This window comes from Elgaria multicarinata, chromosome 9, assembly GCF_023053635.1.
Source record: "Elgaria multicarinata webbii isolate HBS135686 ecotype San Diego chromosome 9, rElgMul1.1.pri, whole genome shotgun sequence".
Lineage (NCBI taxonomy): Eukaryota > Metazoa > Chordata > Lepidosauria > Squamata > Anguidae > Elgaria > Elgaria multicarinata.
Window position 1 is genome coordinate 12,100,910 of NC_086179.1, and position 23,455 is coordinate 12,124,364.

General features: G+C 46.9%; 2 protein-coding genes across 2 annotated transcripts in view; one reads left to right on the forward strand and one right to left on the reverse strand.

Moving 5' to 3' along the window:
• Nucleotides 1–12,212, forward strand: part of DNAI7 (dynein axonemal intermediate chain 7) — a 34,944-nt gene extending 22,732 nt beyond the window's left edge. Inside the window, exons 12-16 of the mRNA XM_063134516.1 lie at nucleotides 769–919; nucleotides 3,204–3,418; nucleotides 5,006–5,176; nucleotides 7,763–7,876; nucleotides 11,923–12,212. Coding sequence (XP_062990586.1) covers nucleotides 769–919; nucleotides 3,204–3,418; nucleotides 5,006–5,176; nucleotides 7,763–7,876; nucleotides 11,923–12,198 — 927 coding nt within the window. The 3' untranslated portion in view covers nucleotides 12,199–12,212. The remainder of the gene's footprint in view (nucleotides 1–768; nucleotides 920–3,203; nucleotides 3,419–5,005; nucleotides 5,177–7,762; nucleotides 7,877–11,922) is intronic.
• Nucleotides 12,213–12,305: 93 nt separating this feature from the next.
• IRAG2 (inositol 1,4,5-triphosphate receptor associated 2) overlaps nucleotides 12,306–23,455 on the reverse strand; it is a 74,405-nt gene continuing 63,255 nt past the window's right edge. Inside the window, exons 32-36 of the mRNA XM_063134517.1 lie at nucleotides 21,306–21,380; nucleotides 21,151–21,212; nucleotides 18,690–18,791; nucleotides 16,043–16,144; nucleotides 12,306–12,960 (exon numbers count right to left, since the gene is read on the reverse strand). Coding sequence (XP_062990587.1) covers nucleotides 12,717–12,960; nucleotides 16,043–16,144; nucleotides 18,690–18,791; nucleotides 21,151–21,212; nucleotides 21,306–21,380 — 585 coding nt within the window. The 3' untranslated portion in view covers nucleotides 12,306–12,716. The remainder of the gene's footprint in view (nucleotides 12,961–16,042; nucleotides 16,145–18,689; nucleotides 18,792–21,150; nucleotides 21,213–21,305; nucleotides 21,381–23,455) is intronic.

The following is a 23,455-nucleotide window of genomic DNA, read 5'->3' on the forward strand; positions in this document are numbered from 1 at the left end:
TCAGTATCAGTCCCACAATTGCATCCAGTAATGGCCTAAGTAGGATGCGGAGCAAGAATCCTCCCTTAAACTTTCCCCAAGAATGTACTTTAAAGTTAGATGATCAAAGTGGCAATTGAAAAATGTTGCTGTGATGGCAGTATAGCAACTCTGTAGTCAGTGACTGGCTTGTAGCCACGAGAGCATCCAATCTGGGTGGATTACTCAGAGACGGTTGAAAAATGCTCACGAGCCCACGTATGCAAAGAGGCAGCCATTTTCCTTCTTTCCATTTCCACTGGGAGACGGAGCAAACCTCCCAAATGATTGAAAACATCTGCTCGTGATGGAGTAGAGGGAGGTCTCTCCCCTCACTTCCCTCTCTGGCCTCCGGCCTGCGCGAGTGGCTGTGAGCCAGGCAGGTGGAGGGAGAAAATTGGGCAGAGAGGTGGGCGCAGGTACGGAGGACTCAAGTTCTTTCCCATCTTGGATTAAAATCTGAACTGGAGGAGAATGTCTGGGGCTACAGTGTTCGCCTTGCATTTAACGTGAGCATTGCAAGCTGCTGGAATTCATATTTCCAAGCCAAGGCATTTGAAATTCAGCTACGCTGCTACTTGTGTACGCGTGAAACCGACATGGGTCCGCCTCATTGGGTGAAACGGGTTCGACTTCCAGAGTGCGATGCTTGACGTTGAGAAATCAAAGACTGAAGCAAATTAAGGAAGCCGAGTCATTTCGATAACACCCCTCACGATGTCACGTTTTCTCTATACTCCTTGCCGAAAGGTGCTGGATACAGGTTTGGAGAGCTATCCTTACATCGCAATGTGCGAAGAAGGTGAGGACCCCCTTTCCACGACTGTCGGAATCACCGTCCGGCTTCTTGACAGCGTGATCTATTTTGAGGAGCCTCTGATTGCAAGATGGGATCCTGAAGGTGCACGTCCTCTGCACGCCGCCGTTGCGACGAGTGGCTCGATTTTACCTGTGTTTGTTTGCTTGGTGCTGCGAATGGGAGGCGGGGCAGGGGATTTGCATGGGAGAATTGACAGGTGGCTTAACCAGTCCCCTGCCTACCCCAGCCGCTCTGACCATTATTTCCTCCAGTCAGCTCCAAGACCAGAAATCAGCCCACGTGGGGGAAATAAAGCTCTGGGAGGCAGAAATGTCAGGCAAAATCAGAGTAAAGCACCTGTCCCATGAAGCTTACCTTGACTTTTTACAATGGAGCGAGATCACCACGGCTCTTCTGCCATCTGACCTTGCTCCGGTGTCAAGCTGGGGGGCATTCCCGGCTGGAAGGTGACCTCTGGTCACCGTAAGCTGGGCAGAGGACGGGCCCAGCGAGCCAAATGGCTACCAGAAAACCCGTGCTGCTTCCTGCCATCCGGGGCCCGTCTACACTTGTCTAGATGAAACGTAACAAGTTGGCAGAGATGACGTCAGCAGTCACGTGATGCTGTTGTTGTTACGTTTCTTCTGACTTTTAAAACCGTTCCACTTTCTGTTAAAATCGTTTTAAAACTAACAATGTGCCCCAACCTTTCGTTGTTTTCAATGCCGTCTTTCAAAGTCATGTCTCGTGACCATGGTCTTTGCTTCCTGATTAGGACAAGTGAGGGCTTTTCTAGACGAGGGGAGGGAGAGCTGGCACAACGCGACGAGGGGGAGGGGGAGGGGGAGGGAGGGCGGTGAAAGAGGGGACAGAGGCTTAATTTTTTTAAAAAACCGCTTATCTTTCGGGGCGCACGTGGCCCCTTTAAGACGCTGCAGGGCTTCCCTCGTCCCTACGCGTCGCCCCGCCTCCCTGCTGGCTTATCCCGGCAGGTCTAGCTCAGAGTCACCGGAAGAAGGAGGTTTACTTCAGAGCCGGTATGAGCATAATGAAGAACGTTCTAAAGAAGAGTGTGCCGGGGTAAAACGATAGAAGAAAAGGTATTTCGATTGACTGGGCTCAAGTTGCATTTTGTAACGTAGCAAGGGAGGACGCAACAATGCACTTAAACAACGGTGTAATGAATAGTGTAGATCCTGCCATCAGGTTTACCTGTGGCCACCCCGTAGCAGCGGAAGCGTGGGTTTTCCCTCAAAGCAGCGGCAATGCAAAACGCTCACGCTGCAAAAGCATTTGAGAGAGGAAGACGGTCACATGTGGAGGGGCTGTAACAATAAGAAAAGGTGCAATTGGTTCAGCTTCAAATCAAATGCTTTTGATGGTTTTAAATTTTGTTTTTATACTTTTGATGGTTTTAAATTTTTGTATATTAGTTTTTAATGTTCACTGTTTTTAACTTTTGTAAACCACCCAGAGAGCTTCAGCTATGGGGCGGGATATAAATGTAATAAATAAATAAATAAATAAATAGACTATTATTAGTAGTGATGTTGCTTATTAGCTAGGAGCCGGATCTTAATTCAGAGGGATTTTTGAGGATGTGTTTATTTTAAATGGCCCTCAGTTTTGGTTGTTGTCATTGGTACAGGTGAGCAATATGTCCTTTTGGCCTTTTTTTTTTTTTTTGGTATTAGGAATTTTAAAAACATTCAAGGGTTTATTCTTAGTATTGTTGTAAGCCACTCTGGACTCCGACGTTAGGAACTTTTGATGGTGCTTTTCTTCCAGTGCCTCTAACCATGTACACCATCTCACATAGGATAAAGGGCCTATGTGAGAACCGCCCAGAGAGCTGTGAACCGCCCAGAGAGCTTCGGCTATTGGGCGGTATAAAAATGAAATAAATAAATAAGGGCGGGTGGAGGAATGCTATGGACGCTATCCAGAGCATCTTGGAGGCTTTTCAATATACCCCACTGCCACTGGTAAAGCACTTTGCTTAGGAAGATAGGAAGCTGGCTCGTACCAAGTCAGACCTGGGTCCATCTAGCCCAGTATTGTCAACACTGACTGGCAGCCACAGCTCTCCAGGGTTTCAGACAGGAAGTTGTCCAGCTGTACCTGGAGTTGCTGAACCAGGGACATTCTGCATGCAAAGTTCCATCGCTGAGCTAGGTTCAGTCCCTGGCCTCTCGGGTTAGAAAGGGTGAAATAACAGGTGCTGGGAATGACGTTTCTCTACTTGAGAGCCCCCCAAAGGTGCTGCCTGTCAGAGCAGGCAGTGATGAACTCAATGGACAAATATGGCAGCTTCCCATGTTCCAACTTACTTGTCCTTAAGTACATCCATTTAAACCCTTTCCCTTTCCTTTCCTCCACGTAAAAGGCAAATACTGGAGAACGGATGAGATTGGGGAAGTGGTCTACAACATGAAAGAGAAGGCAATCTCCTTCAAAATGAACGGCTTCTTCACCGTGACAATGCTCCAAGATGCCCACCTCAACATGCCCTACCAGTCCTGGGAGCTCCGGCCCAACGCCATCGACGAAGCCGTTTTCAGCATCCTCAGTACCTTTGCCGAGGTGCAGATTCAAATCAAGGTATGCTGCGACAGCCCAATCCCCAGTGTGGTAGTGCAGTGCTGGGTGCTGGGTTGGGCATTTAAGGATCCACCGGTCCCCTGCTTGCCTTTCTAGCTTTCTTTCTTTTATTTTTTAAAAAAGGGTGTCTTTAGCTCTTTGACGAGAGAAAATACAAAACGAAATGTGTAAGGGCGAATTCGACCAAATTACTCGATTAAATAATATAGTTAAACAGTTTATTATGTATTCTATCAACCTTCCTCAACCTGGTACCTGTCAAATGTGCTGGATTACAACTTCAATTATTCTGTGCCAGCATGCTGGCTCAGCATAATAGGAACTGTAGTCCAACACGTCTGTTGAGCACCACATTGGGGAAAGCTGTATTATAATATATATTAAACATGTTATATGTCATCTCAAAAGCACAGGGTATTTTCTAGGGGTGTGCATGGACCCCCCGATCTGCTTCACTTCCAGATGCGCAATTTGCGGATTGGGCCGCCCGGCTCTGCCTATAGTCCACTCCGCTCCGCTGCGGAGCTCCGGATCCGGATCGGAGCTCCGCTTTTCCCCCCCATAGGCTTGCATTGAAATCCAAAAAAGTATACAACTTTTTTTCTGTTAAAGTTAGAAACCTCAAGTTTGGCACCATGACACCTCATGGACGTATACACACGCATGCCAAGACTCAAGCCAATCCAAGCCTCCCCTGATTTTTGGCGGGGCTTAAACCTTTTAACTCACCCAAAATCAAGTCCCATGCTAGAACTATGCCAATTTTCATGTAAGAAACCTCAAATTAGGCACCATGACACCTCATGTATGTATACACATGCATGCCAAGACTCAAGCCAATCCCATCATCCCCTGATTTTGGGGGAAATTTTGAAAATTATAAATTCGCTTCTGATTCTCTGATTCTAATCGGAGCGGAGCACACCTCTAGTATTTCCCCCCCACATAGGATTGTAGCCACTTGAACAATATATGCACAATACAGGAAATCTACTCAAATACCAGGTCTTAGAGTACAGCACACCCAATTTTGGAATATAAGAACTCTAAATGAATTAACTTGGGTTATTTGAGCCAATCAAGGAGTAGCATCTCATGTCAGGTTCAAACAAAAATGGAAACAGCTTAAATTGTTTTTGAATGACAATGATTACACACCATTCGAAGTGGAATGCTTTGTACTAATTATTGAGTCAAGAATAATTAAGAAACAAAGAATTTTTTTTTTAAATCGATCTTAAGTTTGAAGTTTCAGTGGAAGACACCGCATCACTTTGCATTTTATTATTGATGATGCAGAGATGTAACAGAACTATCTGCTCTCACTGTTGCGGGTTTGCATCTTTCCAGATTAGCAAACATGCCCAACTGGACGACTCTTGGAGAAGTGCAGGGCCTGGGCTCCTCTATGGGTAGATCATCTTTATTCTCACACCCTCCAAAATGTAACCCTTCTCAGCTATAAAGCTGGAGGATCCCTCCATCTTTAATTTAGGGCCAGAAGTGGACCTCCGGTGCCAAGAGTTTAGGAAACCATGAAATGGATATTTATCAGCTCACCTGTCCTCATCTTGCTCTTGGAAACAGGACAACCAGTGCATGCTAGACAGAGTCAGCACTGTGGAAGAAACTGATCACCTTTCCAAGTTGAAGGGGATATGGATGAGTCCGCTGGCCCTTACAAGGGCTCTGAAGCGGGCTGGGATGAACATCTTCCCAGAGGAATACTCTCCAAAGTATGTCAGCATGAACAAAAAGGTAAGCGCCGTCTTTCAGTCGTTTCCATATTGTCAGTTTCAGCCCTGGAGAAGCATGACAGCTTACCCTTGATCTTGAGGGTGGGGTGGGATAAAGGGCCCAGAAGAGAGCAACCCCATGTCCGGATTGCAAGAACTAGGCCAAATCTACACAGCGTACTGAAGGCGCACGCAAGCGCCTTCAGTGTGACCCGAAAGTGCGTGTGTAGATCCTGCCCTGGAAGAGGCGGAGGAAGAGGCGGAGGAGGAGGCGTCCTTGCCGCCGCCGCTGCCCACCTCCCCGCCGGCCTCCTGATCAGCCCGGAGGACGTGCTGGGGCTGGGGCTGGCCTGGGCAGGGAAGGAGGAGCCTGGTCCGTGGCGGGAGGGGTCTCGCCCCCCACCCCCGTAGCTGGGACGAGGCCGGCGGGGAGGTGGGTGGTGGCGGCAAGGACGCGGCCGGATTCCCCAGGTGCTTCCTCCTCCGCCTCTTCCTCCGCCTCTTCCAGCAGGATCTACACACGCGCTTTCGGGTCGCACTGAAGGCGCTTGCGTGCGTCTTCAGTACGCTGTGTAGATCCCCTCCTAAATTCATTGCAGCATTGTGAAGCCATTGGAAGTCGCCCCCACCCCACCCCTCCATCGTCAAACCATCCTGCATTCTAGCTGCTGTGGGAAACAATGCCAAATTATTTATTATTATTTATTTATTTAGAATATTTATATATCACTCCCCATTGAAAAATTTCAGAGCGGTGTACAAGGTAAAATGAAAATAAAAACGGAAAAAAACCCACAGTTAAAACAAAATTTAAAAGAAGCAATAACGGTAATCCAAGGCTGCATGTTAAAGAAAGGCTTCTTGGAATAAAGATGTTTTCAGGAGGCGCCGAAAGGAGTACAAGGTTGGAGCCTGCCTGACCTTGGAGAGGCAGGGAATTCCACAGGAGGGGGGCCACCACGCTGAAGGCTCTTCCCCTGGTGGATTCCAATCGGAGCATGGATCTATGTGGAACCACCAGGACCAGGCCCTCGGATGACCTCAGTGACCGGGCAGGTTGGTAAGGGAGAAGGCGCTCTCTCAGGTATCCTGGTCCCAAGTTGTTTAGGGCTTTGTTGACTGGATCTTTAGTTCAACCTAGAGATGTGAAGTAGGGTGACCATATGAAAAGTTGGACAGGGCTCCTGTATCTTTAACAGTTGTATTGAAAAGGGAATTTCACCAGGTGTCATTTGTATATACAGGGAACCTGGTGAAATTCCCTCTTCATCACACCAGTTAAAGCTGCAGGTGCCCTGCCCTCTTTTACAGCTGGTCACTCTAATATAGCTCCTGCAGCTTTAACTGCTGTGATGAAGGGGGAATTTCACCAGGTTCCCCGTATATACAAATGACACCTGCTGAAATTCCCTTTTCAATACAACTGTTAAAGATACAGGAGCCCTGTCCCTTTTGTATGGTCACCCTATGTGAAGGCCTGGAAAAAAATTGGGGTGGTGGTGGTGGAAATGTTTCCCTCCCGGCATCTTTTTTGTTTTTTTCCGAAAAAATGAAGAAAAATGGATAATGGAATGTTTTATTTTAGCATGATGACTAAAATGTTTAAGACAATGTGTTCATATATTTACTTTGTTACTAATATTGATGGTTTCTTATGTGTGTGTCTGTTTAAAAAATGTGTTTTGCCTGCCCCTCATATACTGGCAAAACCAAAGAGGTTCCTTACAGTTCAGGCATTCAGGAGCTTGTAGCTTCATTTGTTACCAAAAAAAAGTAAAAATTTTAAAAAGTAAATTCAATTTGTAATAATTGTTTGAATACACTGTACTTTTAATACACCAAATGTGATAATCCAAATTGTACGTAATTACATTTTATGTTTCTAAAGTAACAACATGACTTTCAATCTGTAAAAAATATATATTATTATTATTATTATTATTATTATTATTATTATTATTATTACTACTGTATTTCTTCGATTGTAAGATGCACACTAATTTCAGTACCACCAACAGAAAGAAAAAAACCCTAAGACACACCCGCGATTCTAAGACGCACCCCGTTTTTAGAGATGTTTATATGGGGGAAAAAGTGTCTTAGAATTGAATGAATACGGTATATTTATTTGTACCCCGCCTTTTGCCCAGTACTGGGCCTCAGAGCGGCCAAGTCAGCCCCACTTGATAAACGTTTTTTGCACACGCAAGCCTAGATTTCAGGCCACTGAAGAGGACTTTCTGGCCAAAATGTGCCTGGCCATTAGAAAAAGAGCACTTTTTATCATATCATTGGACGTTCAATTTAGAAATACAAGTGCTCTTATGTGAAAGTATTGTCAAATTTAATTCATTTGCTTTGTATTAAATTCTGTACTTTTTATGGTCCTGAAATTTGTTTTTATCGACAGCTTGCATTCTGTTAAGGCTAGTACCTTTTTGTGCGTCTGCTTGATCTTAAGCTGGAGGTGATGCACCAGCAGGTGTTTTTTCTTGGTTCAGGGACATCCAACGTAACTGAGCGAGAGACCCCCTACCTTCAGATTGGGATCATGCGGTTTTCAGATGTAGAGGTTTATTCACTCCCAGCCTTCTGTTTTATTATCTAGACACTTGTAGCTGAAGTGACTGCCTATCAGCAAATGGCTATTGTTGCATCTGCTTTCGCCTTCAGCTGGAGCAAGTGGAACTCACAGAGCGGAGAAAGCAACGTGGTCTTTAAGGTGCGTGTGGATTGTATCAAAAATCCCGCCCCCGGCTCTGCGGGTGAAACGTAACCAGGGCTGGTGCCAGGGCTAGGCGTCATCGGGCACCTGCCAAGCCCCCACCCTGGAGGAAGCCCACTGCTGAGCCCCTGGCCCTGATTCTCCTTGCTGTCTGGCACTGCATTGTAACCGCTCCATCCCACAATCCATACAGACAGCATCAAGAACGAGAAGAAGGCCCTACAGCCGCCATTTGCGTTGCCCTCTTCTTTGGCGAACAGGGGACAGGCCCACTGAAAGGAAAGGGTTCAGTGCCGGTATTTTGCCCTCCCAAAATGTGGAGCAAACAAGGAGTGTGAGCCTGGGGTGGGCGGCAAACATCCAATCTCTGACTCTGCTTAAGGGATTGTAACGGTGCTGTGAAGTCGTGCTGTCCTGACCCAAGACCTTCCTTGGCCTGCTTCAACCACAGTCTAGCGTTGCGCCTGCACCAGCACTACGTATGGTGGGTTTCTTGACTAGGTTGGTGGCTAGGTAGCCAGGACAGCATCTGCTTTATCCAGAAATCCCATACTTTATTCAGTCAAACGTTTCTTTCTGACATTGCGGAACTCAAGGTGGCTACATGTGATTCCCAGGTGGTCTCCCCTCCAAGCACTGAGCAGGCCCATGCCTCCTTTACACCAGGGGTGCAGAACTGTTTAGGGGTTGGGGGGACAGCTTGCCCACCCTCAGGCTCACGACCAGCTGGATGACATCAGGAGCCATGGCCCTCTCCCTTGGGCAGGCCCCTCCCCCTTCCCCTTCCCCTTCCCCCGTACAATCCGCCCCACACACTCAGGTCTACTGGGAAGAATTTCCTTCAGCCAGCCAAAACTAAGCTGACAGGTATTACACCTTCAAGTGTAATGTGTATTACACATTCAAGAGGGACACAGACAAGCTGGAGCGTGTTCAGAGGAGGGCAACCGGGATGATCAGGGGTCTGGAAACAAAGCCCTATGAAGAGAGACTGAAAGAACTGGGCATGTTTAGCCTGGAGAAGAGAAGATTGAGGGGAGACATGATAGCATTCTTCAAATACTTGAAAGGTTGTCACACAGAGGAGGGCCAGGATCTCTTCTCGATCCTCCCAGAGTGCAGGACACGGAATAACGGACTCAAGTTACAGGAAGCCAGATTCCAGCTGGACATCAGGAAAAACTTCCTGACTGTCAGAGCAGTACGACAATGGAATCAGTTACCTTGGGAGGTTGTGGGCTCTCCCACACTAGAGGCCTTCAAGAGGCAGCTGGACAACCATCTGTCAGGGATGCTTTAGGGTGGATTCCTGCATTGAGCAGGGGGTTGGACTCAATGGCCTTGTAGGCCCCTTCCAACCCTGCTATTCTATGATTCTTCTGCTGCTCCCAGACTGTGGAATGGCCTGCCAGAGGAGTTTCGTCAACTGAACAGTCTTTTAGCATTTAAGAAAGCTATAAAGACTGATCTTTCCCAGCTGGCCTATCCAGTGGAATTTCAGGATGTTTTTATTTATTTATTTAATTTATTTATTACATTTTTATACCGCCCAATAGCCGAAGCTCTCTGGGCGGTTCACAAAAATTAAAACCACAGTAAAACACCCAACAGTTTAAAACACAATTACAAAATACAGTATAAAAAGCGCAACCAGGATAAAACCACACAGCAAAGTTGATATAGGATTAAAATACAGAGTTAAAACAGTAAAATTTAAATTTAAGTTAAAATTAAGTGTTAAAATACTGAGTGAATAAAAAGGTCTTCAGCTGGCGACGAAAGCAGTACAGTGTAGGCGCCAGGCGGACCTCTCTGGGGAGCTCGTTCCACAACCGGGGTGCCACAGCGGAGAAAGCCCTCCTCCTAGTAGCCACCTGCCTCACTTCCTTTGGCAGGGGCTCATGGAGAAGGATGTTTTTAGGATGTTTTAATGATGTACATTACGTTTTTAATTCAGTTTTATGTATTTCATACTTATTGTTGTTCCCTGCCTTGATCCAAACGGAGAGGCAGGTAAGAAATAATTTGATGATGTTGATATCAACACCTTCCTTTTCTTTATTTCCTGCATGCTGGAAAAAGGCACAGAACTGTGCCTCCTTCCGGAACGGAGAAAGGAACCCACGGGCTGGCCTGAGATAGCAGTGGGGATGGCGGGTGGTAGGACTCATTCGTGTGGGGAAGAGCGGCCGCTCTCCCCGCCACAAGCAAGTGCCAACCCTGCTGCTATCGCTGATGTGCAGAAGGAGGGAATCTACACGTCGTACTGAAGGCGCTTGCGTGCGCCTCCAGTGCGCCGTCAAAACGATGGTGTAGACGGAGAAAGAAGAGACGGAGGAAGAGGCGGAGGAGCTGGCGGCTGGGGAACCAGCCGCGTCCTTGCTACTGCCGGCCTCCTGCTGCCGGGGTAAGAGCCACCCAGGTCAGAGAGCTCGGCGGAAGCCGAGCTCTCCGACCTGGGTGGCTCTTACCCAGGCAGCAGGAGGCTGGCGGGGAGGAGGCGGCGGCAAGGATGCAGCCGGTTCCCCAGCCTCCTCCTCCTCCTCCTCTTCCTCCGTCTCTTCTTTCTCTGTCTACACCATCGTTTTGACGGTGCACTGGAGGCGCACGCAAGCGCCTTCAGTATGACGTGTAGATTCCCTCAAGGACCACTTCGCTTAATTCAGCCAGGGTAGAGGACGTGAACTTGGAAGCACATTGGGTACTTCTGGAACTAGTATATGAATCGCTCTTTATAACTTGTCTGCCTTCAAGCCCCTTGCCTTCGGAAACAACACAACGTCTTTGCTGAAGTGCTGAGGGTGGCTCTAATAAGCACTTCGTCACTCTGTGCGATCCTGTACGAGGACGCTGCTGTAAGTCAAGTGCAGCCTGGCAAGGCGGTTGCAGAGCAGTTGTTTTGCCATGCAAGAACTGTGCTCGGTCTCCACCGGGCTGGACAGAACTGTCCCAGAGCCACGGCCGCCTGAACTGGGTGGGCGATAGGGAAAAGGAGTAACTCCTCGACATCGCACCATGCACACTGCTAGAGGACTGTGGAACAGGGAGCTCAGGGAAGGTGCCCACCATCTGGATGAAGGATGCACATGGAACTGTGCACACATCATCCAAGAGGATGGTTATGTGCTACCTCCAGTATCCGAGGCAGTAAGCCTGTGTGCACCAGTTGCTGGGGAACATGGGTGGGAGGGTGCTGTTGCACCATGTCCTGCTTTGTGGGTCCCTGGCCGATGGCTGGTTGGCCACTGTGTGTACAGAGTGCTGGACTAGATGGACCCTTGGTCTGATCCAGCATCAGGGCACTTCTTACGTTCCTATGTAGGTCAATGCAAGCGTGGTGGTGCCTTCCCCCAGATTTGGTGTCCCTGGTTATGACCTATTTAAAGCCCTATACGGCTTGGGTCCTGGTCATATGAAAGACCGTATTCTCCCTTATGAACCTGCCCATGCTTTGAGATCTTCTGGAGAAGCCCTTCTTTCAGTCCCACCATCTTCACAGGCGCGCCTGGTAGGAACATGGGAGAGGGCCTTCTCGGTGGCTGCTCCAGTGCTTTAGAACTCTCTTCCCGGGGAAGCTAGGCTGGCTCCCTCCTTGATGGGCTTTTGAAAGCAGGCTAAAACTTGTTTGTTCCAGCAGGCCTTTGGAGAATAATCTGGTTCTCCATCTATGTTAAGGTGGACAACTGTAAAATTGTCGTGTGTTTTAAACATTTAATGTTTTAATATTGTATTTTTTAAAATTTAAATTTAAATTTTTGTACATTTCTTTTCCTAGGTTTACAATGTATATGTTTTTAAGTTTGTAAGGTCGCCTTGAGGCTCAGTATTGAGCAAACGGCAGGATACTACTACTACTACTACTAATAATAATAATAATAATAATAGACCCTTGACTTCACCCGCCTGCAGAGCGAGCCCTGGTAAAAGTGGGGTGGAAAGGGCAGATTTAGGTACCCCTTTTAAAAAAAACAAACTATGTTTCAAAGCCGAGCATGTTCTTAGCTATAATTAGCCAGTATCTCTTCTCTTCCGTCCTGCTGCAGAGCTGTGAACACTTGACGCAAGACCCTGTACGTGATGCAACCTGGGCCCTTTATATGTTCAACGGGGAAAGAGCTCAGAGGCTTATGATCACGGAGGAAAGTGATGCCTTCTCCAAGAACATAGCAGAAGACACAGAATTCCACTCCACCCTTTACCACCTGCTCCGAGACGCTAGTACCGACGCGGGGATGGAGAGAGTCAGTCACACCCACTACCTCTTCATTGATGCTGTCTACCAGCTGCTCCTTGCTACCAGGGTGCTAACATATGCTTAAGACGTCACGTGCCATTTAAGAACTTTATTGAGTCGAAGACGCTCCCGCCAATAAAATAAAGAGGTTGAAGTCCGCAATCGGTTCACATTTCAGAGATTATTATTATTATTTTTTTAAAAAAGAGAAACAAACAAAAATAAATACTTTACTCCTAGGCCATGTACGGACCTGCTATATTCACTCCCAAAGATTTCTTAAAATATATTTCCCAAGATTTTCAGCAAGATGGTGGGAGAGGAGGGAAAAGGTCATTTTTTAAGAGTAGTAATTTGGAAGATACACTTGCTGCACCAGGAAGGACCGAACTGCGTTTCATTTTGAAACTGCATCCCCAAAGCTCACTACTAATGTCAAAGTCTCAAACAATGCTAAGATATTGTGTCTCAAAGCTGCATCCTTCTACATACAGGGCCTTGAATTATGTTGAAGGTAAAAAGCTTGAACCATCCATCTCCTTGCCACCAGCTGGGTCCCCAGGGATGAGTCCAGAGGAACCCATTTAGAACTCCACCAGTGAATTATACAGGTGGTGGGCCTTGGTGCTGGAGAGCGGTATATGGCCACAGCAGCTGCTGTACTGAAGTCCAAGCGTCCCCAGTCCCAACAGAGGCGGCTTCTGCAGAAGTTCGGAACGACAAGCCCATGATGAACGTTGAAAGAACAGCAAGGAACACAATTGCGACGACGGAAACGTAGAGGGCCTTGCTAGGCCTGCAGAAGGAAGTCCTAACGGATGAGACCCAAGAGAAAGCTCTGGTACACCTGTAGGAGACAAAAGACATGGAAGAAGTGAACACTTGGTGCTCAACTCTACAACTCTTTATGTTTCACTTTTACTGTCGCACACAAAGCAGGTGCTAGCCTTCACCAAACACTATATGCTAAAAAACCAAGAAAGTTAAGGTAATAATGGATTTATAGCGAGGTTTTCATATTAAAGTAAAATACAGAAAATATTTAAAAAATATATAAAAAGAATATACAAAGAATATAATGTCCAATATACAAGAGATTGAAAATACAATATAAAAGTGCTCTGTATACTTTGAAGGTCTTGGCCAGATGCGTTTCGACTGAAAGGGGGGATCTACACTATTGCTTTTAAAGCGCTTTAAAGCACTTTGAAAACGTTTTGAAACCTGTATATGCAGGGTGTCCTGGGCCCCAACAGTTGTCAAAACTGTTATAAAGCTCTTTAAAGCAGTAGTGTAGATCCCCCCAAAGTCTTCTTCAGTGGCCTATTACACCGCTATTACACATTCTAGGAACTAGCTTCAAAAATGGGGGCTGACCAGGGAATTCCCAAAGATAAAGGATTAAATGCATCACTCCCCTGGAGAAGTAAGTCAAGGACAACAGTGTTTCAGCTGCTGTGAGTGACAAACTATCATCTACTTTTTACTGTCCACACAGATGCTGACAGGAAATTCAACAGAGACTTGTAGCAACGTGGAATGGATGAAAGACATCCAAACTACTACACCAGAATTGTGGAAAAACCATGCAATGAGAGCTTGCTAAAATGTGCTTTATTCCCATTTCTAAAATTTGGGGTGTTGATCGTTTTCGTTCAGTTGCTGTCAAAAATTTTGTTCATGTCCTAGAGGGTTGGAAGAGGAGGGCCACAGTGGTGCACAAGGAATAGACGCTCAAGGAAAGGGGACCTGGGTCTGTGTCTAGCATTGAAGTCCCACAATTTAGCAACTGAAAAACGTCTAAGGTCACAGTCCTGCCCGGGGAATGCTCGTGGTGGTAGGAGTTCTTTCAATCTAAACATGCACAGGATTGCACCCTGAACCTTTGGATAACTCCCCCACTCTTTAAGGGTGCAGGAAAAGGGGGTTCCATTATTGATTTAAGATAGAACATTTCTAACCCACCTTTCTCAAGACAACGTATAGTTTTAAACACATACGTCCTGAGGAAGGCTGTTGCATAGTCAGGGACAGTCACACAGAACTCCCTGCTCATTTCTGTATATGTCCCAATGCCACAGGTTAAGGGAACATGAACATGAACTCTCCCACACTAGAGGCCTTCAAGAGGCAGCTGGACAACCATTTGTCAGGGATGCTTTAGGGTGGATTCCTGCACTGAGCAGGGAGTTGGACTCGATGGCCTTGTAGGCCCCTTCCAACTCTGCTATTCTATGATTCTATGATAAGAAGAGCCCTGCTGGATCAGGCCAAGGGTCCATCTAGTCCAACATTGTGTTCATACAGTGGCCAACCTGATGCCTATGGGAAACCCCCAAGCAGGTCCTGAGTGCAACAGCACCACCCTGCCTATGTTCCCCAGCAACTGGTGGACATAGGCATACTGCCTCTGATACCGGACATGAAATCATGCAGCATCAGTATGGACTGACTCTGTTATACAAAGTAGAACCCTCTATGTTGATCCCTACAGAAAGGTGATAGGATATGGGGAGAGATGCTGAGAGCCCACCTGGATCAGACTCAAAGTCCTTCTAGTCCAGTATCTCATTTTCCACTGAGGCCAACCAGATCTTTCTGGGATGGCCACAAGGAGGACATGAAGGCAACAGCCTTCTTCTGGTGTGTTGCTCTCTAGCAGCTGGCATTCAGTCACATACTGACCGTGTTCGCATGACATCCCCGGCTCATCAGCGTCTATTTACCCAATGATGAGCTGCAGCGTGAGCCTGGAAACATTTTGCATATACAACTCTCAATCAGAGGGTTACAGCATCATGCAAACCCAACCACTATGGGTTATTTGAGGGTTAAACCCCCGCATAACCCTCCGTTTGTAGCGGTGTTAGGTGAGGGTTGTTTAAACCTCAGATAATCCACAGTGGCCTGTTTCGCACAACACAGCAACCACACAATTGGGGGTTACATATTCAAAACGTCACCTCATAGAATCATAGAATAGCAGAGTTGGAAGGGGCCTACAAGGCCATCGAGTCCAACCCCCTGCTCAATGCAGGAATCCACCCTAAAGCATCCCTGACAGATGGTTGTCCAGCTGCCTCTTGAAGGCCTCTAGTGTGGGAGAGCCCACCACCTCCCTAAGTAACTGATTCCATTGTCATACTGCTCTAACAGTTAGGAAGGTTTTCCTGATGTCCAGCTGGAATCTGGCTTCCTTTAACTTGAGCCCATTATTCCGTGTCCTGCACTTTGGGAGGATCGAGAAGAGACCCTGGCCTTCCTCTGTGTGACAAACCTTTCAAGTATTTGAAGAGTGCTATCATGTCTCCCCTCAATCTTCTCTTCTCCAGGCTAATCATGCCCAGTTCTTTCAGTCTCTCTTCATAGGGCTTTGTTTCCAGACCCCTGATCATCCTGGTTGCCCTCCTCTGAACACGCTCCAGCCTGTCTGCATCCTTCTTGAATTGTGGAGCCCAGAATTGGACGCAATACTCTAGATGAGGCCTAACCAGGGCCGAATAGAGAGGAACCAGTACCTGACGTGATTTGGAAGCTATACTTCTATTAATGCAGCCCAAAATAGCATTTGCCTTTCTTGCAGCCATATCGCACTGTTGGCTCATATTCAGCTTGCGATCTACAACAATTCCAAGATCCTTCTCGTTTGTAGTATTGCTGAGCCAAGTATCCCCCATCTTGGCACAGCCCGTGGCTCATCATGGGTTAAACAACCACACATGAGCCCTGCATGTCGTGCAAAAGTATCCTAATAGCTAGTGGCCATCATCACACCTTGCGGCAGCAGATTCCATAAGCTAAGTATACGTAGCACGAAGAAGTATCTTCCTTTTGTTAGTCCTGGATCTCCTGCCAAGCCAATTTCATGGCATGGCCCTGAGTTCTGGTATTATGAGAGCGAGGAAATGCATGCCCTTCACACTACTTACAGTGATAGCAGCCGCCATTTTGTTGGGCCGTTTTCCTTTTCACTGAGCTTCCGGGCCTTGCTTCCTTGTATCTCTGGAACTGGCAGATCCAAAGGGGCGTTTCTGTAAGGGAGAGTTTGATTTAAGGCTGGAGAAGCCCTATGGTCAGCTGACATGCATATACAGCAACTTTTTGGAACGGGATTTGTGTCTTAACACCTGAGAGGTGTTCTCCAAGTAAGAACACCAGAAGAGCACACCAAAATCAGACCAAGGACCTATCAAGCATGGCTAAATTACACCACGGACCTATGAAGCACAGCTAAATCAGATCAAGGAACTATCAAGCACGGCTAAATCTGGTCAAGAACATATCAATCGTGGCTAAATCAGACCAAGGACCTATCAAGCATGGCTAAATCAGATCAAGGACCTATCAAGCACGGCTAAATCTGGTCAAGAACATATCAATCACGGCTAAATCAGACCAAGGACCTATGAAGCATGGCTAAATCAGATCAAGGAACTATCAAGCACGGCTAAATCTGGTCAAGAACATATCAATCACGGCTAAATCAGACCAAGGACCTATGAAGCATGGCTAAATCAGATCAAGGACCTATCAAGCATGGCTAAATCAGATCAAGGAACTATCAAGCACGGCTAAATCTGGTCAAGAACATATCAATCACGGCTAAATCAGACCAAGGACCTATGAAGCATGGCTAAATCAGATCAAGGAACTATCAAGCACGGCTAAATCTGGTCAAGAACATATCAATCACGGCTAAATCAGACCAAGGACCTATGAAGCATGGCTAAATCAGATCAAGGACCTATCAAGCATGGCTAAATCAGATCAAGGAACTATCAAGCACGGCTAAATCTGGTCAAGAACCTATCAATCACGGCTAAATCAGACCAAGGACCTATGAAGCATGGCTAAATCAGATCAAGGACCTATCAAGCATGGCTAAACCTGGTCAAGAACCTATCAATCACGGCTAAATCAGACCAAGGACCTATGAAGCATGGCTAAATCAGATCAAGGAACTATCAAGCACGGCTAAACCTGGTCAAGAACCTATCAATCACGGCTAAATCAGACCAAGGACCTATGAAGCATGGCTAAATCAGATCAAGGACCTATCAAGCATGGCTCAACCTGGTCAAGAACCTATCAAGCACGGCTAAATCAAACCAAGGACCTATCAAGCACGGCTAAATCAGATCAAGGAACTTATAATCATGGCTAAATCAAGTCAAGGATCTATCAAGCATGGCTAAATCAGACCACGGACCTATGAAGCATGGCTAAATCAGACCACGGAACAATCAAGAACAGCTAAATCTGGTCAAGAACCTATCAAGCACGGCTAAATCAAACCAAGGACCTATCAAGCATGGCTAAATCAGATCAAGGACCTATGAAGCATGGCTAAATTACACAACGGACCTATGAAGCATGGCTAAATCAGATCAAGGACCTATCAAGCACGGCTAAATCAGATCAAGGAACTTATAAGCATGGCTAAATCAAGTCAAGGATCTATCAAGCATGGCTAAATCAGACCACGGACCTATGAAGCATGGCTAAATCAGACCACGGAACGATCAAGAACAGCTAAATCTGGTCAAGAACCTATCAAGCACGGCTAAATCAAATCAAGGACCTATCAAGCATGGCTAGATCAGATCAAGGAACTAATAAGCATGGCTAAATCAAGTCAAGGATCTATCAAGCATGGCTAAATCAGACCACGGACCTATGAAGCATGGCTAAATCACACAACGGACCTATGAAGCATGGCTAAATCAGATCAAGGAACTATCAAGCACGGCTAAATCTGGTCAAGAACCTATCAATCATGGGTAAATCAGACCAAGGACCTATGAAGCATGGCTAAATCAGATCAAGGACCTATCAAGCACGGCTAAACCTGGTCAAGAACCTATCAAGCACGGCTAAATCAAACCAAGGACCTATCAAGCACGGCTAAATCAGATCAAGGAACTTATAAGCATGGCTAAATCAAGTCAAGGATCTATCAAGCATGGCTAAATCAGACCATGGACCTATGAAGCATGGCTAAATCAGATCAAGGAACTATCAAGCACAGCTAAATCAAACCAAGGACCTATCAAGCACGACTAAGTCAGATCAAGGAACTATCAAGCACGGCTAAATCAGACCACGGAACGATCAAGCATGGCTAAATCAGACCACGGACCTATGAAGCACGGCTAAATCTGGTCAAGGACCACTGTGGTCCACCAGTTCCTTATGGCAGCCCTTCCCCAACCTGGTGCCTTCCAGATCTTTGGGGCTTCAACACCCAGGACTCCTGTCCATGAGCTGTGGTGGGTGGGGGATGATGGGAATTGACACCCAAAATATCTAGACGGCACCAGGTTGCATAAGGCCACAAGCAGGATGTGAGGGCGATAGCCTTCTCTCACTGTTGGCCCCCAGCAACTGGTAGTTAGAGGCATGCTGATAGAAATGAGCGTTATGAAGAAGGTTGGAAGGAAATTCTTTACCCTGAATTACCTCTATTCATCAGTGGGCAACACCCTGGAGAAATGGTATACTCTGGAGGTCTGCTACTAGCTTCCATGGCTAGGCGTTTGTATGGATGTCACACCATCAGCAGAACGAGAGACTTACTCTGTTTCAGGCTGGTCTTCCTCCGACTCTGTCCAAGAAGGGGAGCTAATGTATCGCTGTAGCACAGGTCGCTTCTCGCCTTGTTTTGCGCCTATTAGGCCCCTGTTAGGAGAAAACACTGAATTTGCTTTGCTTTTGCAGCACAAACGGTCAACTTACCAACACGGCATGCCTTTAGGAATGTGTTGGGGTACTGGGAGTGGAGAATAGAAAGCATTTGGGGGTCATCACAGAATGCTCACCTGGGAGAAATCTACACGTAGTACTGAAGGCCCTCAGTACGCCCCCAAAACGATGGTGTAGATTCTGCCTACCTGCAGCCCAGAAGAGACGGAGGAGGAGGCGGCTGGGGAATCCGGCCACGTCCTTGCCGCCGCCGCTGCCTCCCCGCCGGCCTCCTGCTGCCAGGGTAAGAGCGACCCGGGTCGGAGAGCTCGGCGGGCCGAGCTCTCCGACCCGGGTCGCTCTTACCCTGGCAGCAGGAGGCCGGCGGGGAGGCGGCGGCGGCAAGGACGTGGCCGGATTCCCCAGCCGCCTCCTCCTCCGTCTCTTCTGGGCTGCAGGTAGGCAGAATCTACACCATCGTTTTGGGGGCGTACTGGGGGCGCATGCATGCGCCTTCAGTACTACGTGTAGATTCCCCCCTGGAGCATTTGGGGCCATCTCGTAAGGGCCGAACGACATACTGGAGAACAGCAAAACACAGGCATAACATGGAAATTGGTACCAAGGGAGCAGTGTGGCAGAGTTGCTTGAGTGCCCTATTAGGCCCAGGGTTCAAACCCCTACTCAGCCATGAAGCTCACTGGGGTGACCTTGGGGCAGTCTTCGTCTCTTCCTAACCTACGTCATAGGGTGGTTGTGAGGTAGGGTTCTGCGGCTAAAGGGTGTCTGGAAACACGGTCTTCTGATTTGGGAGACTTGCTTCTGTTCGCAGATGCGCAAGGACCCGGCAGCTATTTAGTAGGGAGAAACGCAATCAAGGACACAACCAGGCGTGAACTTGTGATACCTTTAAGTCACCTTGGCATTGCTGAGCTTTTGAAGACCACACAGTGGGACAGGAAGCTGGCCACTAACTGCAGTTCTTAAACAGCTGGTGTCAGTTTCTGTAGCCTCATGCTCCTGTGTGGCTGAGTAACAGGAGAAGTTGCAGAAGAGTAGGGTGACCATATGGAAAGGAGGACAGGTCTCCTGTACCTTTTAACGGTTGTATAGAAAAGGGAATTTCAGCAGGTGTCATTTGTATGCATGCAGGACCTGGTGAAATGCCCTCTTCATCACAACAGTTAAAGCTGCAATAACCCTGCCCAGAATGACCAGATACAAAAGAGGGCAGGGCTCCTGCAACTTTAACTGTTGTGATGAAGAGGGCATTTCACCAGGTCCTGCATGCATACAAATGTCACCTGCTGAAATCCCCTTTTTTTCACAACTGTTAAAGATACAGGAGCCCTGTCCTCCTTTCCATATGGTCACCCTAAAGGCTTGGACATTGCAGAAAGCAGAAATGACATAGCAGCACTGTTTGCTGCTGTCCCTCTGGGTTTTTCTCTCCCTTTCTTAATACCTCCTTTTGATCTTGAACTTTCCCCATTCTGCCAATGCCAAGCCCCTGATCTGGCATTTGAGAGGAACAACTGAAATTGCAGGGGTGGATTCAAGATTAAACCTCCTCTTCTAAGGTCATAGCCTCAGCAGGGAGGAGCCCTGCCTAGCATGACCAGCTACAAAAGAGAGCAGGGCTGCTGCAGCTTTAACCGTTGTGATGAAGAGGGAATTTCACCAGGTGCTGCATTCCTACAAATGACACCTGTTGAAATTCCCTCTTCAATATAACTGTTAAAGGTACAGGAGCCTTGTCCTCTTTTCTATATGGTCATCCTCAGAATCAGATGCTGGGAAAACGACGTCTTCTGGCCAAGCAGGTATAACAGGGGTTCCTGAAGTGGGGTTACCTCTGACCTGTCTGAAAATGAGCCCTCTTCATGGTAGTGCAGATACCAGGGCAACGTTCCATAAATAGGTTTCTGAGTCACAGTGGAAGCTGGTGGCCCCAATGTCAGTGGGTTGAGGCAGCACAAAGCACTTTCAGTGTTCTGGCTGGTTTTGACTAAAACCCGGAGCGGATGCACCGCCTCCTGACATCGGAGCCACCAGCCTCCCCGAAAACAGAGCTAATTACACTACTGGGCACTACTAGTGTTTCTAAAGCCCTGGAGTATTTGAATCCTAAACAGATGCTTTAAAAAATGCCAGTGAACAAAAATGTCTTTGTATCCATGTCCCCCAACCTGGTGCCCAACATATATATTGTACTACAACTCCCATTGTCTCCAACAAGCATTACTAATGTCAGAGTAGTAGTCCAACACATCTGGAGGCCACTATGTCAGGGTAGGCTGCTTTATACCCAGGTCTTTTTTGCACAGACAAATGCACACACGTCCCTCATCCTTACCAACTTGAGCGCCTGTTGAATTTGTCATTCCTCTCGCCGCCGTCGCTTTCGTTTAAATGAGCCTTTGGAGAAAGGAGGGAGACGGGGAGTTCAGCATGTATTCATCCGGTCCATTTAGGGAAATAAACCATCAGTACTGGAGAACACCTACATACCAGCGGCAAAAGAGCGACAGCATTTCCAGTATTCCTAGGCAAGGTTGCAATGCTAACTCTGCGTAGGGAGGATGGCTATATAAAATAAGAGATACTCCTTGGTGGGTTATGCATTTGACAGCTTACAAGCCCTGCAGTTTCCTGGCAAAAGGCAGCAGGCGTACGAACGAAGTGCAACTGTCTAAACAATTACGCAAGATGACCATATGCAGTTCTTCAGACATACAGGAGTACATGAAGTCACAAATGAGCACAAAGGGAGACAGGCTCTTTGTTGAGCACGACCGCTCAATTTCACATAGGACCAAAGCAGATAAGATGCTTACCACGGGTCCAGCTTCCTGCTCTGCAATTAGTAGCACTTACCTGTATCAAGACACAGGTAGTTCTCTCACCCTCTTTCTCTTCCCTAGGGTGACCATGTGAAAGGGGGGGACAGGGCTCCTGTGTCTTTGACAGCTGGGTTGAGGGGGGGAATTTTGGCAGGTGTCATTTGTATGCATGCAGCACCTGGCGGAGTTATTATTATTTATTGCATTTATATCTTGCCTTTTTTCCTCCAGGGAACCCAAGGCGGCGTACATAATCCTCCTCCTCTCCATTTTATCCTCACAACAACCACCCTGTGAGGTAGGTTGGGCTGAGAGTTTGTGACTGGCCCAAAGTCACCCAGTGGGTTTCCATGGCCGAGTGGGGACTAGAACCCAGATCTCCTGACTCCCAGTCCAACACCTTAGCCACTACACCACACTGGCTCTCTTCATCATGGCAGTTGAAGCTGCAGGAGCCCTGCCCTCTTTTGTATCTGGTCACGCTAGGCAGGGCTCCTGCAGCTTTGGCTGTTGTGAAGAGGGAATTTTGTTGGGCGCTGCATGCATACAGATGGCACCTGCTGAAATAAGAAATAAATAAATAAATAAATAAATAAATTCCCTTTTCATTGCAGCTGTTGGAGGTGCAGGGGTCCTGTCCTCCTTTTCATATGGTCACCCTATTCTTCCCTCCCGAACTCCTCTTCCTTGGGTGTCATGTCTTTTTTAGATTGTAAGCCTGAGGGCAGGGACTGTCGTCTTTGCGAATTGATTGTAAGCTGTCCCGAGATCCTTTGTTAGCTGAGGAGCGGGGTAAAAATATGATTAAATAACTAATAAGACATTGTTGGGATGTCATGACACAGGTAAGTACTACTAGACATTAAAGAGAGTGAGAGGCCTATATGGTCACTTCTTTTAAGCACCAAACTTGCTGCTAGTTTGGGGCTTACTGTGTGCGGACACTCACAGGATTTTAAAAATCAAATTAAGGTCACCCGACTAACACAGAATAACCATTCACATGAACATACATACAAGGAAAAACGCATCTAAGCTATTGCCGGTGCAAAAAGCATCTCTTCCACCAAGTTCCTTGAAAGGGCTGCCTTGAAGATTCAGTAAGTACCTTCAAGATGCCACCCAGTTGTAAATTCTGCTACAGAGGTCCTTGAAAGGTGCCGGGTCCCGTATAGCCACCTTTGAAGGATTTGTTCTTAAAAACACCCACCATCCGTCCGTTTAGAGTTACACGCAAGAAGAATAGTGCTACATTCTGCACTTCAGAAACCCAAGTGCTTGATATTTGTGATTAGACGTGTTAGGTTTCCGCAAATTGGTTTCCATAAATTGGTTCATTGTTAAGGACAGAGTCCTCTTTAAACAAGGAATTGGGTGGTAGATGGACAAGAAGCACAGAGGGAAGGTTCAGGCGAGGCTCAGCAGCTTTACCTGTTGACCATCAGCTCCTACACAGCACTCAATTTTTTTTCCTGACTCTACCTAACTAGGTTTATTTGAAAGTCTTCTATTGTGCTAAGAAATGCATGAAGTAAACAGAATAATGTCTAAGGTACTCATGCAGCCCTTTAACACTGGGTGCATCGCATCCACCCTCCGTTGTGTTTCATCTGTTTTAAATGGATATTGTTGTTTCATTGTGTTTACTGTTTTAAATGGATATTGTTGTTTTTATACTTTTAGTGGTTTTACATTTTGTATATCTGTTTTAATGTTCATTGTTTTTAACTTTTGTAAACTGCCCAGAGAGCTTCGGCTATGGGGCGGTATATAAATGTAATAAATAAATAAATAAAAATAAATCTCCCATCGATGTCA